This window comes from Lactuca serriola, chromosome 3 (genome assembly GCF_051521515.1).
Source record: "Lactuca serriola cultivar US96UC23 chromosome 3, Lser_US96UC23_V15, whole genome shotgun sequence".
In the NCBI taxonomy this organism is placed as follows: Eukaryota; Viridiplantae; Streptophyta; class Magnoliopsida; order Asterales; family Asteraceae; genus Lactuca; species Lactuca serriola.
The window spans coordinates 248,752,894-248,773,460 of NC_136410.1; the positions used below are offsets into that span (position 1 = coordinate 248,752,894).

At 32.3% G+C, this 20,567-nt stretch overlaps 1 protein-coding gene across 1 annotated transcript; it reads left to right on the top strand.

The window, feature by feature from the left end:
• The first annotated feature begins 3,551 nt into the window (after positions 1-3,551).
• On the top strand, positions 3,552-8,147 carry LOC145096163 (protein FAR1-RELATED SEQUENCE 5-like). Its single transcript, XM_079033929.1, has 2 exons — positions 3,552-3,632; positions 6,954-8,147. The coding sequence occupies exons 1-2, from the start codon at positions 3,552-3,554 to the stop codon at positions 8,145-8,147; spliced, it is 1,275 nt and encodes a 424-aa protein (XP_078890055.1).
• The last annotated feature ends 12,420 nt before the right edge of the window (positions 8,148-20,567 follow it).

The window sequence follows — 20,567 nt, forward strand, 5'->3', positions numbered from 1 at the left end:
GACGAGTACTCTGGTAACTCAACGAGTTGTCTCGAGTGTTTTACGATCTTCTGAGATATGAAGCAAATCGACAAGTTGGTAGATACACTCGACGACTTGGGTCAACATGGACTGCTGACCTTGACTGTTAACTTTGACTTTGACAATGGTTGACCAAGTTTGACTTCTGAGGGTATTTTGGTAATTTGGGATTTTAATAGAATTAATCATATGGTGGTTACATGCAATTGATTTTGGAGCTGTAAGTTGGGATTAGATTTTATCGGTTCAACACTACTTGCGAGGTGAGTTTTCCTCACTATGCTAACAGGGTCGAAAGCACCAAGGTCGCCCCTTTTGGATTGTTATCCTGGTTATTGCATGTTGATATGCTTTGTGATCTGTTAGATCTGTATTCTAGTATATAGGATGGTGCTATGCTTAGTGGTCTATTAGATCTGTATCCTGGTATATATAGGATGATGCTATGATTAGTGATTTGTTAGATCTGTATGACTGTTTGTACATACAAGCTAGTGTTTGATATCTATGTGTTGAATGTGTATTTGCGGGTGGGTTGAGGCGATCTTGCTTTGTGCTTTAGGCCAAAAGACCCAGGGCAACCCGGATAGACTGAAGGCCTGTCAGGGTGTACCAGTCAAGTCGAAGGCTCGGAGAACGGTCCAGACAGGCTGAAGGCCCAGTAGGGTGGTCAAGACATGTTGAAGGTTCTGAGAGTCGGCCAGATAGACTGAAGGTCAGCGAAGCGATCCACTCATACTGAAGACTTTATATACATGTTGTCCGTTATGATAATGTTCTGGTTTGTATGGTGTTGGTATTTTGTGGGAACTCACTAAGCTTCGGCTTATAGTTTTGGATTTTGTTTCAGGTACTTCGGATGATTGCGGAAAGACGAAGGCTTGATTGTGCACCTCCTCACATTTTATGATTTTGATTTCTAGGAATTCTCTGGTATGAAACTATTTTGAAAACATTTTGTAATAACTAATGGCTTTTGGATGTTTGAAAAAGTTTTAAATTTTTATGAATTTTATGGATGTTACAAGTTGGTATCAGAGCCTTGGTTTGAGTGAATTGGAGGAACACTCATGTGAATCCAGTCTTAAACTAAGGAAAATATTTTCAAAATGATTTTCAAATGGTTTTCAACGTACTAAACGAGGATGCGAAGTGTACGATCAGCCAGAGCTAGTAAGGAGACCCCAAAATATCATACTCTTATTTGATATTGTGATATGTTAGAACAACATACTAGTGATAGGCTAGGGATCTTCAGGAATTTCATGATAGAATTGCCTGATTATATAATGCCTGATAGCCTAGGGTTTTCCTTATATGAAATTGACATCATTATTGTAGTTGCTTAGTGTATGCATCACGGTTGTATATAACTAAGATGTTATAGCCTGAGAATGTTTGGCTTGGCTTTATTTCCTGTTCTTGTTTGATGAAGGGCTTAGGGTAGGATCAGATATTCAAATGTCTATAGGATCCAGTGTTATGTATGGCTAGTTTACACGAGTGTTGCAGGGTTGGTGGAAGTTTCATTGATGAGTCGTGCGAGGTCAGTCGGCCAGTTGTGAAATATTTAGCCTTCCACTAGGAGTGAGGATTGAGCACCCGCCTATGCTTATGTACACTGTTAGGGTGTTGTGATGATCCTTGAGACAAATATTAGTAAGTGTGAAAGGTAGTATGGGCCCGTACTACTGAAAGCACAAGACTCATACACGTAGCAAGGAAGCCACAACCCCTAGGGTTTAGTTGGATGTTGGTTCCCCGTTTATTATATGGAGTATATGATATCATTCTGGTGTATTTTCAGAATGATGACTACGAGGCGATTTGAGACCGGATCTCGATCGGGATCAGGAGCTGGCACTTAGGGAGGGTCGGCAGCAGTGACAGGGACCACTGGTTAGATCAGACTATAGGAGTTGGTAGCTAGGATTCGCGAGATGCTGCACGATGAGGTTGCTCCACTTTTCCGGGCCTAGTTGCCGGAAATGTTTGGGTCTATTAAGACCGCTATAGTTAAGTACTTTGATGAGCGCCATGCGGTCATTGCTAAGACGGTTGTCGTTGCAGCCTCCGCAGCTGCTGATGGTAGGGCAGGTCGGGCCTTTTAGTACCGAGACTTCGATAACACGAAGCCCCCGACTTTCGATGGAATTCAAGATCCGATCATACCCATCATGTGGCTATCTAACGTTCAGAGATGTTTTTTCACATGCTCATGTCCTACTGACCAGAAGGTCAGTGTGCTCTGAACTTGCTGAAGTCCGGAGCGAAGGACTGGTGGAGATTAATAACGGGACATTTGAATTTCCAATGTATCAACTAGCTTACAATTTGTGTATATGTACATGTATTTCCGAATTTTTAAATGCTAAAGCATATAACAATATTTCCAATTATCCAAACCATTGAAGTCTGGGATTTTTGAACACACATATTAAAAAAGATTTATATTTCCAATTTTCTATATATCACGCCCAATAATTTTACATATGAGAAATGAACAAAAAGAAAATTAAAAGAATAATATAACCATTAAGCATCACCTTATATCTTCAAAACAAATACCCATCTTTCCTCTCAAAGAAATAGTGACATGGATCAACACGATCCATTAGTCGAATAGTGGCGACATGTTGCCAATTGTCGCTGCTATTGCTATCTTTTCTTTCTAGTGATCGGGAATATGATAGTAAGCAACTCTCTAAACGCTATTATTAAAAAATAAAAAATAAAAAAATAAAAATAAAGTCTCACACTTTTACCTTAGGTGTAAAGATTGAGGTCATTGTTCGTTATCACTATTATTGAAGGAAACACCCCTAGTGGGGGCATTTACCCCACTATTATTGAAAGAAATACCAATTGCTTATCCCATAAAAATAATTTGGGAAAATAAAATGGAAATCTAAAAAAAAAACTAAAAATAGATCATGTTCATGTCATAAAATATATAATATGTATGATGGGAAAAAAATCATACACTTCGAGCAAGCATTTCTTGAAAATCAAGAATCGATTGCTCCCTTTGGAGCCTCATTTGTTCTCGAACCTTCAAAATATAATCCTCTGCTCTTTCATCCACCCCTCGTATGTCTCGTGTCCGTAACATGTTTCCCTTTCTACTCTCATCTTTTTTTTTCTCACGTAACAACGAAAACTGTTTCGTTGTTACGTTTTCATCCAGTTTGCTACCACTAGTACGGGCACTAGTGTTACTACCACTACTGTCTGCACTAGTGGTAGCAAAACCTGGTTCCTTATTATCTTTGTTAATTACGGGTTGTCTTGATGATTGACCCGATTTTGGATGATAGAGTTGATCAATGAATATGGCCGGAAGACCCTTCTGAAGGAGGTGGTAATGGTGGCTTGTGGAAGAGCGTTGTCTCATTGAACGAAAGCGTATTTTTTGACGTGGTGAAACAAGAAAGGTGGTGACAGTTTTTATAGCCTTACGAACTTTAATCCTATTACATCTGGATCGAAAGATCTGATCAGTGAAGCTCTTACATGCTTTTTTAACGTGTATGAGCTTCTTTATCGACTCAAACTTGAAGAAGGACATGAAAATGATAGAGGAGATAGTGGCAGATTTACACAGCTTTTGGGTATTAAAAAGAATGTGATCTTTCGAACTTATAGTTATAATCTAGAGGGGTTTTACTTGTACATGATGCATTAGAAGTTGTATCAAAGTCGTGAAAGTTGAAATGCTCATGTTTTGTTCTTTCCTTGCTTTCGTCGTGCCTTCTTTTGCTTGGTTGGTATATTGTAAGTTGATGTATATTGCCACAAAAGTTGGCCTAAATATCGATTATGCCATTTAGCCCAACGAAATAAGTATTTTTTTTATCAAAGATTTGATGGGATCTATTACAAAAAGCATAATTGTATATAGATAATATTGCTATATTATGATTTTTTTTTTTCTTCACAAAGGATGATTTACTAGAAAAAAAACAACAAAATGGAATGATATAATAAAAGATCAATTCAAAAAAGATTTTATTTTCAATATCTAATCCTCCTTAATAAATGAAGGTTTTTTTTGTCATATGGCAATCTCTCATGAGTTTTGACACTTGTCATTTTGTGGTATTTTTGAAATAAATATTATCCACTTGTCAATTTTTAATTTGCTTCAATTTTTAAAATTAAAGTCATATACTTATATATGTAAAGTATTAAATATCATATATATGATATTAAATTGCAATAAATATGTTTTATTCCTTCCTTATTTTAAAAGTTGTACATTACAAAATATTTTATGTTTACACTTTAATTTAATATTTAATTTTTTTCAAATAAACCCGTGTAATACACGGGTGTCACACCTAGTCTTAACTTAATAAAAGAAAAACATTTTATTAGTATGCAAATATCTAAAAATATCATCGTTTTAAAATAGAATGATATTGTATTTTATGAATAATCGAGAAAATTGATGCATGATTTTTAGACAAAAAGTAACACTTCCTTCCTCCACATGTAATTTTAAAATGATTGTAGGATGATATATATACAATGGCAATAGGGTAATAACTATTTTAGATTAGGGTATATTTATATAATAATAAAGTTGTTGCTTTTGTTAAAGCAGTGTAGGCCATATGGCAGAGTGGAAGGATCAAACCATAGCCAAAAGTTTTTGGTGACAACAAAGAAACGGAATCCTATCAAATGGCAAATGAGGCCTTTCTTGCATGCAAAGGAACAAAAGTTGGTTTCTCTTTTGAGTTGTTTTTGTGCTACGAAATGTATTAAGACTGAATTGTTGTTACAACCCGTGTTTTAGTTCATCAAATTGTGAGGTAAATTGAACGAAAAAATTAATGTGTATTTTCTACTTCTTTTATTATAACAAGTATATTTAAAATTAAAATTGACAATTATAAATCAAAAGTTTACAATCACATAATGATACTAATACCTAAAACAGAATTCAGGATTAACTTATTATTAAGTAAAGGTGTTCATAAATGGGATCAATACAAATACTCGCCCATATTAGTCTTGGCTAAGCCCCAAAGGCTAGGTTTGGTACTTTGGTTTATACCAAAGTGAGTTTTGAGGCTAGGTTTGGTACTAGTCCATAATTCATACACAACTTTTTTGTTATAACAAATAATTACATGTTTTGCATATTTTACATCTCATCTAAAACATAAAGTGTTACTTATTATAAAAAAATTATTGTGTCCAGATTAATTTCCTTATATAATCCAATTACACGGAACGATTTAAAAAAAATACAAATATTGATGTTGTCTAGAAGTAAACTAGGTCGTAAGCCTTTGTAGAAATTAACAAAAAAATCATATTTAAAACTCATAAGAATTCAATTTCGTATCTTTTACCATTTCCTAAATTATATAAAACTATATAGATATCTATTAGTTTAACACTAAAACTACCAAAAAATAAAATAAAATAGAGCTAGATTTATAACGATCTTTATCTCATGTCTTGTGACGATCTATTGGTTTTGTTGTTATCGGTTTCTCTCTCATTTTTTTGTCGATCTTTTATCTCACAAGTCATTTATCATACCATATTACCATGTGTTCTCTTTTCCTAGTCTAAATCTGCTCTTTGTGTATTTTTTGTCCTTATTGAAAAATTAAAATTCTTACCTATAGAAACAAAAATCAAAATCCAATTAAAGATTTGATAATTAATGATAAGAACAATTCAAATATTTACCGGCACATGGTTCTTTTCATTTGGTTTCTTTTCCGGTCATTATATGCACATGGTTCTTTTCTTTTGGTTTCTTTTGGTCATTATTTTGGTCATTAATCTACAGACTAAACATTGTTTAATATCAATTGAAATCAAAATTAGTTTAATTAAATTTTTCAAAAAAAATGTTATTTTATATGGGAAAAGTAAATATACTTTTTAGGGTATATAAGTTTAGATACCCAATTAATCAAAACTACGTTGTTTTGTAAAATTGTTTAATTTTCTGAAAATAAAAAAGAATAATTTCCTTAAAAATAATCTACTTTTCATTGTTCCTAGTGAAATCCAACCCAGATTACTCCTTTTTCGAATGATAGTTGTGACAATCGACTACATCAATTCACAAGAAAAAAAAATGACGATTTCATACAATCACAAAAAGACTATTCGATACCAATAAATCACAAATCAAATATAAAAACTATGAATTCATGAAATTGGGTGCGATGATCATACAAATTTACATGATCATCGTATTGTTCTGAGGTTTTTAATATACCGAATCTACAACATTAAAGTCGATCGCAAACATATTATTGGTACTAACATTAATCGTTATTCACATAAAAAAAACTATTCACGGTAAAAAAAAATTGCAATTCACAACAGCAAAGTCAATTTCATCCCTGTTGCAGTTCACTTGTCTCACCACGTCGGTCAATTTCCTCAATTTTTAAGTTTATCATGTTTATTTTGGAACATCCATTAATTTTCTTCTAAATCGCAGTAAAAAGAAGTTGCAATTCATGAAATTGGGTTATAGGTGTTGTAGTTTACTTGCTATATTCCTCCAATCGCAATTATTGAAAAATTAAAAAGTTTCAATTCAAGAATTTGGATTCGATCAAACAGTATAGCCTCCAAAACGTTTTTTCTAGAATTGCATACAATAAGTACTTCCAATCGATTTTTTCTGAAACGTATTTTTTGAAGTTTTTCTGATTTTTGATATTTGACATTATTTTTTATGGTGTTCTCTATTAGTTGTTGAATCTATATTTGTTCTGTGATTTTATTATTGACATTATTGTTTCTAGAGGTAGACATTGCAATTAGTTAACAATTTTTCTAAAAATGTAAAATATCTAATGTATTTGAGTTTTTTTTTTTAGTTTTTCATTGTTGGTTGTTAATATATTTTTTACGTATAATGTTTCAATATGCATTGTTGTCTATTGTAGGCCATAATAAGTGAAGCCAAAGAAACTAATTTAGCTATAGAACCATATATAACCGAAGATATTGACACAAATGATAATGTGGAAGCAACATATGAAAGTGAAAAAATAAATAGTATCGGTGGGAACATTGAATTTAACGAAGATGATGTTAATGATGAAAGGATACTGGGAAAGGTTTTTGATACACCTAATGATGCCTATGCATTTTATAATGATTATTCATTTTTGCATGGATTTGGTATATGTAGAGATGACACAATTACAAATCCTAAAACAAATGAGCCTTTTCAGAAGATATATGTATGCAACAAAGAAGGCTTCAAAAGGATGGACAAAGATGCTTCAAGTGAAAATGAGAAAAAACGTCGTAGAGATGTTAGAATCGTATGTCAAGCAAAGCTTCGAATAACAAGACAGGATGATGGGAAATGGTTGGTGGACTCGTTTATTGACACACACAATCACGACTTGACCATGACACCTACAAAGGTTATAAAGCATCGATCTTATAGCAATTTCCACCGTTCAATAGAAGGTAAATCTCTGATGGTGCAATTTGGTCAAGCAGGGTTGAAACCTTCTCAGATTAAAAAGGTTGTTAATACAATGAAAACCTCAAATGTAGCTGATGTAACTTCAAAGCAATGTGTCGATGTTTTATCTGAGCATCAAAAACAACATAGAGGAAAGGAGTTTTATGGACTTATAAAACATTTTCAAGATAAAACATTAGTGGACAATGACCAGTATTTTGTCGTGGATTTGTCTAATGATGGGTATCCTATAAATATCTTTTGGGTTGATGGTAGATCAAGAGATGCATATACAAAATTCAAAGATGTTGTTGTGTTTGATGTCAGTTATATGACTAACAAATTCAAGATGCCTTTTGGTCCCTTTACTGGGGTGAATCATCATGGACAGTCTATACTTTTTGGTGGAGCATTGCTTGAAAACGAAAAGGAAGAGACATTTGAATGGTTATTTGAGCATTTCCTCAAATGTATGTTTGTCAAGTATCTGAAGGCAAATATTACCGATCAAGACAAAGCTATGGGCAATGCAATAAAAAAGCATTTCCAAATACTCGACATCGCTTTTGTTCATGGCATATCAGGAAGCATGAAACTGAGCACCTTCGATCATATGTTTCCCATTACAGTGATTTTCAAGATACGCACAGACAATGGATAAATAATGACACCATTGAACAATTTGAAGCAACATGGGAAGATATGCGTATTAAGTATGAACTGGAAAGCAATTGTTGGCTTAGTGACATGTATAACCAACATATACATTGGGCTAAAACCTTCTTGAAGGATACTTTCTTTGCTAGTATGACCACAACCGGACGAAGTGAGAGTATCAATTCATTTTTTGATGGATTTGTTAACTCGAAAACCATGTTGAATGAATTCGTTGTACAATATGACAAAGTAGTTGAGTCACGAAGGGCGGCCGAAAAAGATGAAGACTTCAAGACTATGAACTTGAGACCGGTTCTTTCTACATTGCATCCAATCGAAGCAAAAGCATGTAAATTTTATACTAGAAAAATGTTTGATACTTTCAAAAAAGAATGGACCGAAGCTATTACCAATTTGACTCACGAGACTATAACAAAAACGACATAATAAAACACATATAGAGTTGGGTAATTGGATGTTGATAATAAATATTGGCGTATTGTTACCTTCCGTTCTTTAAATCAAGTCAGCGTCACATGTTCGTGTTCTATGTATCAGACAAATGGGATTTTATGCAATCATAGCTGATATGTGATGAAGAAGAAGCATGTTCAAGAACTACCGAGTCACTATATTTTACCACGATGGACCCTTGATGCTAGGTACAAACTAGGTAGTATTAGTATCGTACTTGGAGAAATATATAATGAAAACGGAGTTAGTGCCTACACATTATTTTGTGTTCACTCAAATTTTACTAAACTAATTGAACAAGCAAGGGACTAGCCTTTGGAGATACAAAAACTCAATACGATATTGATAAGTCTTTTAGATGAACAAGCAAATCGAAAAAATCTATGTCTTTGGAGAATGCATATCAAAGTTCTTGTATGGACATTTTGCAAGTACATATAATATCACAGTTATCTATCCGTGATCCTCTTGGTGCAACTACTACAAAAGGGCGTCCTAAACTTGAAAGTAGAATACAGTCTTCTTTAGAAGCCCCTAAAAAACGAACATGCTCTTACTGTCAAGGATTGGGTCATTATGCCACTAGTTGTTCAAAAAGAAAGGTAATTATAATAATAATTTAATTTTCATGATTGAAAACTCTAATGAATATATTAACAATTTTTTATATTTTTTTCATGTATCAGGCGGATGAATCGTTGCAAGAGATATAATGATGATATGTGTTATTTATGTAGGCAAACGAAAAACTAGATGCTTCATGACATTTTTTTGGTTAACTGCACCTTTTTCATGTTTTAGACACAAACAATGTATGAATAATCTAGAAGTTATTGATGCTTCTTACCAATTTTAATGTTTTCGAATGAAAGTTGTTGATTGTTTATGATTAGTGTGATTATAATTGAAATTTGGTTGCCATTGTGTGTTTCAAAAGCAAATTTGAGGATATTTTATGTAAAAAACGGAAGTATGATGTATTTTGTAAAAAAAAACAAAAGTATGATGGTGTGAAAAAACGAAATTATGAGGGTAGTTTGTGAAAAAACAAAATTATGAGGGTATTTTGTGAAAAAAACGGAAGTACGATGGTATTTTGTGTAAAAATGAAATTATGAGGGTATTTTGTGAAAAAAAACGAAATTATGAGGGTATTTTGTGAAAACACGAAATTATGAGGGTATTTTGTAAAAAAACGGAAGTACGATAGTATTTTGTGAAAAAAATGAAATTATGAGGGTATTTTGTGAAAAAAAAAAAAAAAACGGAAGTATCATGGTATTTTGTGAAAAAAATGGAAGTACTATGGTATTTTGTGAAAAAAGAAAATTATGAGGGTATTTTGTGAAAAAACGGAAGTACGATGGTATTTTGTGAAAAAACAAAATTATGAGGGTATTTTGTGAAAAAAAACGGAAGTATGGTGTCATTTTATGAAAAAAACCAAAATTATGAGGGTATTTTGTGAAAAAAACGAATGTGCGATGGTATTTTGTGAAAACACAAAATTATGAGGGTATTTTGTGAAAAAACGGAAGTATGATGGTATTTTGTGGAAAAACAAAATTATGAGGGTATTTTGTGGAAAAAAACGAATATGCGATGGTATTTTGTGAAAACAAAATTACAAGGGTATTTTGTGAAAAAAAAAACGGAAGTAAGATGTTATTTTGTGAACAAACAAAATTATGAGGGTATTTTGTTAAAAAAAACAGAAGTATGATGGTATTTTGTGAAAAACAAAATTATAAGGGTATTTTTGTTAAAAAAAAAACAGAAGTATAATGGTATTTTTGTGAAAAAACGAAAAATGATGGAATTTCATGAAAAAACGAAATTATGAGGGTATTTTGTGATAAAAACGGAAGTATGATGGTATCTTGTGAAAAAAACAAAAGTATGAGGATAGTTTCGGTTAAAAAAGAAAATAAGTTGTCATTTTGTGTTCAAAACTATACTTTAATACAATTTTGGGTGAAAATGAAATAAAGCTGTCATTTTGGGTTCAAAACGGATCTTTTCTGCAATTCTATGTTAAAAATGAAAGTAGGCTGTCATTTTGGTTAATGTTGTGTTAATCTACACATAAGTTTGATGGTATTTAAAATTGTTGGATGATTTTGCCCCTATCCCAAAGGTGATAATCCTCAAGAACTTAAGGACAGGGAAGTTCAAGTCACATAAACAATACGACCAAAAGCGAAGAATCTCAATTGCTAATTTTGATTAAAAATGATAAACATAAGTACATTTCTCATTTTAGAAAAAGAAAGGGTAAGTAAACTCTTATACAACAACCACATCTACAATTCTAGAGTTTGTTTTTGTTAAGATCCTTTGATCCCAAATCTTTTGGGCTCTTAATATGTCATTATGTCCATCATTATGCCAAAATGATTTCCAGATCATGGAACCTGCAACAAGGGTATTTCAGTCATTAGTTAGTAAGGTTGTGTAGAGGTATAGATGACTAGGAGGGTATTTCAGTAACCTGCAACTAGACTTCTTTTTTGTGTTGGAAGTGTCCACAACATCATTGTTGGATCGAAGAGCCATGACATATGCACTCACTCTACAACAAAAAAATAATATATATCATTGTTAAGAGAAAAACTTGACACACACTTGAACAAACGTTAGAACAAGTATAATTGTGGAATAGTTAATCTCAAAGGATCATAAAAGCTCAACAATATTAATAAGTTAGAGTTAGATAATTAGAGAGTTAGGTGCAGACATGTAAGGAAATATAAATGACAGCAGGTGTTATATCAACTATACACATAAGTTGATTCTTAACAAGGAATGCAATCAAAGCAAGTTAGTATATGAGATCAAACTTAGTGATTAAGTCAAGAATGACTTGCTCCGAAGAGAGATGATATCTAGTTGTGATATGGTGAGTTTGGACAGTAAGAAAGAGATTTTATTTCGTACACATAATATAAGGGTATTTTAGGAAATCACCGTTCGGGCGCTGGCTGATCGTACACATTGCTCTGCTCTGCTCTTTTCAAAACCTTTTTACTCTTTTAGAAAATTTTTGTTTATTTCGAAAAATTCCTCAAATCCCCAGTTTGAGTTCAAATGCTCTCGAAGGTGCATCCGAATCCTTCAAACCAAGGCTCTGATACCAACTTGTAACACCGTAATTTTTTAAACAATTTTTCACATTTTCAAAACATACTTTCATTCATAAATATTATAAAAATATCATTGTATCACATATCAATCCATAGAAACACAATCCCAAGATCATAATGTATAAAAATTTCTCATGTGTGTATTGATCATGCCGGCGCCTTCCCGCGATCCTCACTAGTACCTGAAACACATAACACAACACTGTAAGCATAAATGTTTAGTGAGTTCCCCAAAATACCCATATAACACATATTAGCCACTCGAGGCTATAACTTTGTGGGCTCTCTGGCCCCAACTCTGTGGACCCTCTGTTCCTAACTTTGTGAACTCTGGAATACACACATTATAAATCACTTAGAAATAATGTAGTGCAACACATCACATAAATAACACACAAGATACTCTGTCACATAACTCTAATTACCACTCAAGGTAATGTATAGTGAGAAGACTCACCTCGGATAACTCGGTAAACCTCGAACTCTGAAATACTGCACTAGCCTCCGCCTAATCACATAATAATTACTCTAATTAATACAACTTCTAAAGGCTAGGCTAACTCCTCTAGGTTCTCTAAGAAGGGTAAAAGACCATTCTACCCTTATCATGGCTCAAAAGTGCAAACATTGACTAATCCCTAAAAGTCAACGAAGTCAACGGTCAAACTTTGACCAGACTCGTCGAGTGCACTTAGGCGACTCGGCGAGTCCACACTGGTCCTCTGAATCCTTCCCAGCCCCACTTAGCACGACGAGTTCCCTCTCCACTCGTCGGGTTACTCAGCAACGAATCGCGGGGAAACCCCCATTCTACCTTTATCATGGCAACCTATGTCCATTTCCTCCATAGAACCATAAAAAGCAGAATGGTTCAGGCTCCCCGGACATCATAAGGTCCAGATCTAGAGTTTAGCACTCAATGGGACACTATACTCAATTAAAAAAGCCACAAAAAGGGGTATAGAAAACCCTAAATTCAATGCTCTTAAGCAAAACAGAAGGATAGGATCGAATAGCTACCTCAAACTTGAAGATCCAAGTTGAAAACCCACTGAAATGCAATCCTCTTGACCTCCCGTTGCTGGAAACACTTTCTCCTTTGCAAAATCACACCAAAAATGATCAAAATAGCTCGATCTCTCTCACCACTCGCTCAAGCTTTCTAGGGTCTCTCTCTCAGGACTGGTAGCCGCAAATGGAGGCCATAAAGGTCTTTAAATAGGACACAGATTCCGAGAATTAGGGTTTCAATCCACAGCACGGACTCGTCGAGTCTACCCTTTTCGACTCGTCGAGTCCGTTCATTAATCCAGTCAGCAATCACGGTCCCACTCGACGAGTCTACGACTCAACTCATCGAGTCCCTCTCTTTTACTCAAAAAAATAAATGACAGAATATAATACCTGGAAATCCGGATGTTACAAGCAGACAGTTTCTTACTTTGTTTGACCACATCCACGTTGCAACAATTTCACGTTGGTCACTTATGTAGTTCAAAGTCTATCCAATTCTTCCATTCAAGTGGTCATGAGAATTAACAACCAATCTACACAATCGACTTTCCAAATTCCAATGGCTTCATCTTCTTCGCATATAGCTCGACTTTAACCCCTCTTATCCAGTAACAACAAAAACCACATTTCGTCTCTCCGTGCTTTCACCTCCGACTTCTCATCACCATCTTCCGTTAGGAAGTTCTTCTACCAAAAGAAGTTTGCTTCCATTATCACGACCATGACACAACCACAGAGAAACGTGATGCAGTATAACCAAGTTGGGGATTCTAACCTTGTAGTCAGTGAAATCACTTTTGTCACTATGTGTTCCTTTTTTCATCAAATTTTCCAGCTCTTATTTGTTCCTTTCGTTTTTATGAATCTAATCTTTGGTTAGCTAATTGTGGATTATCAGTGCATCTGCATTTAACTTAGAAATTTGACATTTGGGGATACAAATTTCGGCTGTAGTTCTTTCTTTTCTATTTAATTTCCAATTCTATGTGTAGGCAACTCTAGTAATCTAATGTTAAATGTTGGTTCTTCCAATAATGTATTGGATAAATCAAGCTTGTGGCATTGTCATCATAGGCATATAAAAAAAGAAACGCATCCCTAAGCTCCAAAAGGATGGGATCTTGGAATCATTTGACCTAGAGTCAAACGATGTATGCGAGTCTTGCTTACTTAGCAAGGTGACAAAAGCACCTTTTACAGGAAACTGTGAACAAGGCAAGCATTCGTTGGACTTAATCCACACCGATGCATGTGGACAGCTCAGACCTACCACAAGGCATAATGAATGTTACTTTGTGACTTTTATTGGTGATTTTAGTAGATATGACTATATCTACTTAATGGAGTCCTCATAAAGATCTCCACCTCTCCTCCATCAGCCTTCTCCCTACAAAATCTGAACCCTAGTCAACATTGATCTTTAGAATCAAGCATCATTGTTCCTCTTTTTTATGCAAGAACCCTTCTACTCCTTTGTCGATGTTTCCCTTCCAACACCTCTGATCGCTCATTCTTTCATCTGATATCGACGAACGAGATCGATTCTTACCATACCCATTGATTTTAAAGGTGAGAAATCAATTTTCAGATTCCTTTTTATTACCTTTTTAAGATATTCCTTTGATTAATTTGGACATCTAGACTTTTGTCCCATATAGATCATATCTAAGATTTAAATGTAATAAGGTTTGTCGATTTTGAGTTCTTTCATTCAAGAAAAAGTTATCTGCATTTCAGTGGTGGTTCTCGACGAAAATGGTAGCATCGGCGGTGGTTTCCGATGAGAGTACCACTGAAGTACCCTTTTCCAATGGAGGACTTCGTGGAAGTATGTGGAAAGAGTGATTTAGAAATTGGGGGGATAAGTGGGTGGGCCCTTCTTTTATTTTAATTAATGAAAAAACATTAACATAAATATAAAAAGTTAAAAACAAATATAAGGAGTATAATAGTTTTTTTAAGTTGACAGGTATCAAAATCACACAAGATATCTAAAAAAACCACACAAGATATCTAAAATTGGACAACTATGCACTATCATAGTTTTTTTTGGATAAAACCATATATATATTTTTTTACAATCAGAGAGACCATTTTTACAATTTTGTCTTTTGATAATAACAAAGTTGCAAAAATGTTCCTTATGGTATGTCAAAAATTGACATTTTTTTCCAAAAAGTTTTGAAGTTGCACCACCGATCCAAAAAATGACTTTTATTACAAATTTGGTCAAATTTTTTTGAAAAGTCTTAAAATGAATAATTTACCCTTTTGAATTTTGTTTTCTTATTTTTATATTAATACAAACAAAAAAAACTTATCTCTCTCTCTCTCTCTCTCTCTCTATATATATATATATATATATATATATATATATATATATATATATATATATATATATATATATATATATATATATATATATATATATATATATATAGGAGTAGGATCAAATGAGAACACAAAAAAGGTTGAGAACGCGAGAACAAAGTATATTCATTTGCGATTCCATGTATTCATTTGTGGAGAAATGATAAATTTTTACGCATTTAATTTTAATTGAAGAGAAAAAACATATTCATGTTGATTATGCGTAAAAATTTATCATTTCTCCACAAATGAATACATTGAATCAGAAATGAATATACTTGTTCTCGCGTTCTCAACCTTTTAGGTATTCTCATTTGATCTTTTCCCTATATATATATATATATATATATATATATATATATATATATATATATATATATATATATATATATATATATATATATATATATACAGGGCCGGGCCAAGACGATTGGAGGCCCGGGGCAAAATAAAAAACGGGGCCCTTTCGTCGTATATTACACTATTTTATACATACATAACAATACATTTAAATTTGTACACCATAGAAATGGGAAAATACAATGCTATTAGAAGTACAAAAATACTAAAGTCCCATCCCCTTTGTTTCTTCATTAACTTGTTCAGTTCTGTTTTTGTACATAAGTTGTTGACCTCCAACTGAAGTAGATTTATCATCGACAAAAAGTTTTTATGTGAATTGCTTAAATCCAGAATACTTGTTGTTGTTAATAACCTGTAAGTAATTGAAAAAACAATACAACAAGAGAAAATTCTACACATATCAAAAACATAGAAATAAAAATAAAAAAGAGTACCATTCATAAATCAAAAATAAGAATATTAACATTACAAATCGAAATTAAGCAATGAAGTTCAAGAACTGACTCTAACTCAAAAATATTAACATTTGATTATGTCTCTAACTTGAACAGCCTCATAAAAATCGAATTTCAAAAAATAATAAGAAATTTCAAGAGTGATAGAACATACAAAGATTCACAGTCATATTATCAGAAATCAATTTCACCTCTAACAATCAATTCTGAAAATTGAACCTTCAAATTTCTAGCAATTAAGAAAGAAATCCAATTGAGGCGGTAACTGGAACTCTCGATTCAAATCTCTAGGCCAGATTCCTAAAATAAATCAAATAAACTGATTAACTTCCTATTGGTGCTATATTAGAAAAAGGAAATCGACAACAAGAAGGGAAACAATAGAGTTTCCCGTTTTCTGAAATCGTGAAAAGAACAAGACACAATCAGTCTCTCAATTCTAAAATTACATTCGATTCGCTAATGGTTGTTGTGGACGAATTCAGAAAATCAAAAAAGAGTGAAAGAAATTGATTAACTTGAAATCTTGAATAAGAAATAGAAGAATGATCGTTAACTCTTGCTCTTAGAGAAGACATCGTTTGGGTTTTCCATGACAACGTTTGGATTTTCTATAGAAATCTGACTTTTGAAGAGTTACGACGCCTTGGAATTAGGACGCACGGCAGTAAGTCTCGTTCTCTCCCACGCTCCATCTTTTGGATTAGTTCCTAATCAAAGTATTGGGGTTTGTAGTAGTCCAATAGACTAAAAAGTAATGGGCTCCTAATATATGACCAAAATAACAAGTTAAAAATTGGGGCCATGTAGCATTTGGGGGCCTGGGGCGATCGCCCAGCTTGCCCATGCCCACGGGCCGACCCTATATATATATATATATATATATATATATATACACACACACACACACTAGCCGTTTACCCACGCCAAGCGACGGGTGCGATTAATTTTTTTTTTTTTTAAATTTAGTTTATAGAGGCGATTAGTTATTTTGCGCAAATAGTTTACAGCATTAAAACAATTATCAATAAGAGTCATTCTAGCAAATACGAAATTATTAAGAAACTATTTAAGAAAATCGCTTACGGTTTGTAAGATACTCTAATGAAAAATTATACATAATTCTTACTTGATTTGTGTTACTTAAATCTGTAGAGATTTTAAGCTTTATGATAAATGATTTAAAAAATAAAATATTACATTATACATGGGGTTTGGCTTAAAAATGGCCTAATTCATTTAAATTTATTATTCTTAATTTTTGTAGATAATTACAACTAAACTACTTATAAATAATTCCTTTAGTTTAAAGCCAATTTTGTATACACAATTATAAAAATAACCGTAGCAATAAACAATAAAATTAACAATAACCAAAGCAATTTAATACCAATTAATTTACATCTACTAAATCATACAATTTATTCACAATATTAAAGAGATTAACCCGAATAAAAATATTCAACACCATATTATTATAATTTTGGGATAAAAACATAAAACCAACCATCTAATAAATTCAGGCTTGAACCGAAAAAATATATTTCTTCGATTCGATTTTTTGAGACTTTTATTTTATTTATCTTTTTGTGGATAGTTATAAAATTGAACAACTAAACTTGAACAACTAAACAGTTCGGATTTGAATCGAAAAGATTATAAAATCCGTTGATTTTTGTTTCAAAACCAATTTTGAGAAATATATGATAATAAATCCAATATATACCATAGTTCCAAAAAACAAGTTCATATCTACTCCAAAAAGACCCACAGTATGCATGAAACCTCAAAACATCCTAAATCCAATCTTCTTTTCTTAAATTCCAAATAGTAATTAAATCTTTGATGCATCAATAATAATAATTTTTTTTACAGTGCATCGCATGAGAAACAACAAGAAGCCTTTTTGATGATTATGACTTAATCAAACAAAGCAAGTAAATTTATTTTAGATGCAATTTTGAAAAAAAAAAAAACACAACTTCCTGCTTAATTTCTAAAAAGGACAAAAATACCCTTTACTGAAATCAACTTCGCTCCAAGTTAATTTATTCCATTTAATCTAATCCCCAACATCTCAAGCCAAACATAATCTTTATGTTTCCAGCAAATAAAACCAAACCTGTCACCTTTAAAAAAAATCCAAACAACAAACAAAGACCAAAATACCCTTGCTTGAAATTTTTTGTATTGGAATAGCTGAGCCCCTTTAATAAACCCCTTATTTCTACTCCTTTTTCCTTTTTTTATTCCAATAAAACCAACCTTGAAGCATAAAACCATAAAAAGCCTTGAAACTTTTAAGAACAACAAAAATTGGACCATTATACCCTTTAGACTTATTATTACAGCTGAACATCCCAATAATTACAACATTATTTTCACTCCTAATAATTACAACATCATGTGAATGATACAAGTTTTGATCCAGAATGGTCAGGTTGTAACAAAAGCTTAATGTTATGATTTATGAGTTTAAGTCTCAACTAAATAATTTTCTTTAGACACAAAATTAGGTGAAGTCACAACATTTATGAGCTTCATCCATGTTATTGAAACAAAATGCACAAAATTCATTAAAAATGGAGGATCAGACCCTGTGTTATGGGATCAAACTGTAATACCTCATCATATGAAACTGTGATGAAACTACTATTCTTTGTGCCTTCAATAATGTGTTCCTTGGATTCATGCCTGCAAAAGCTCAAATATTTTCATGAGAACAGAACCTTCACTAATGGGATTTGATCTTTGTTTAATAAAAAATTTAAAAGGTCAATGGTTTAATAAAATGAAATAATGTTACAAGAGAATATTAAGAAAAAATGAAAATACTTTACCATAATTTTATCAAAGCAATGAGATAATCGCCCATCACACCTACACATCCAACTTCCCGTAAATATTAAATAATATTAGAGACATGTGGCTATAAAAAAATCTCCAATTTCCTATAAAGATTACTTAGTTTCATAAATAGAAAAAAAAAATGAGTAGGATGATATATTAAACAAAACAAAATATGAAAGACTTGTGTTGTAACAAAGTGAACTTTTCCATTGTCATAAGCCAAGCATCACATAATCATATGAATCAATCCAACAAATTATACGAGAAGCTTATTAAGAAGCATAATCCAACTTTTACCTATCTGAGCTTATGTAACAAACCATCTCCAACATGCATGATGTGAACTTCCACTTGCAAACTTATACTCCATTACAGAACCCAAATATGTTTCTTGCAATGAATACCAAAGCTTGAGAATTACATAAATTGAGGATGTCAATCTAATTCATTAATGTGATGTCAAACTCCACCTTTCTCTTCATGTCCTCCATGTATGTCTTCCAACTGAATCAAAATGCCCTAAAACAGAAACATCAAATTAATCAATAAGGTAAGCCAAAAAATGCAAAATACTTCGAGTGCCTAAAACATATTTCTTTCAAAATAGGGATTCATAGGAAGAAAAAGAGTTGTTGTGTGAGAAACCTCAAGATCTCAGAAAACATTTTAGGTGTTACAAGTGCTAATGACAAAACTTATATATATTCTTGACTTCATTGAGGTGTTTCTACAAACACCTTCTAGGCACATGGATAGAATTCGATAGCTACAATAAACAAAGAAACAAAAAATTGATAGAGAGGATAGAAGATGTTTCGGGTTCAAGTTCAGATTAATGATTGAGAATATGAATCTAAAATATAAAAATAACATCATAAATCACATCGTCAAAAAAAAAAAAAAACCCTAAAAGACCTCTTCACATATGGAAACAAAACAAAGTCATCCATGGAATAAAAAAAAAAGGCCTCTTCTTGCCCAAACAGGTTCTGGTTTTGGTGATGGAGAAGATGCCATTCAAGATCCCAAAAAATCAATAAGTGGAGAATAGTCCGGCATAATGGCATGGCATAAGCCATTAAGGGAGATAGGGATGAACAGGAATTTAAATTTTTTTTGTTTGAGTAATTCTTTTTATTGAGTTATTATATATAAATATATATAGTTTTTAATATATATAATTTATATCATAATAAATATTATATTATTGGATTATTAATTTCTTTTAGTTAATATTTTTAATTCTTTTTTTAATTATTTTTATTGGATTATTTCTTTTATTTCTTTTAATTTATTATTTTCTTCATATACTAAATATTATTTTATTGGATTATTAATTTGTTTTAGTTAATTCTTTTAAAAAAAAATCGACGTAATTATTTTTTATTGAATTATTGTATATCAATACATATAGTTTTTAATATAAAATATTTATATATCATAATAAATATTATATTATTGTATTATTATTATCTTCTAGTTAATTTTTGTAATTTCTTTTTTTTTTAAACTAATTTTTGTTGGATTATTACTTTTAATTTATTATTTTCTTCATATACTAAATATTATTTTATCGGATTATAATAGTAGTTCTTGTTAATTTTATTGGTTTCACCACAAAGTCATGGGATACGCAAAATCGTGGTCTCTCATCATCGAAATCGTTAGGATCATTGCCAAACACTTTCATTTCATCTAGCTTATGATGAGAAACCATTGGAAAAATACCACCACCATCACTCGGTCACCACCACC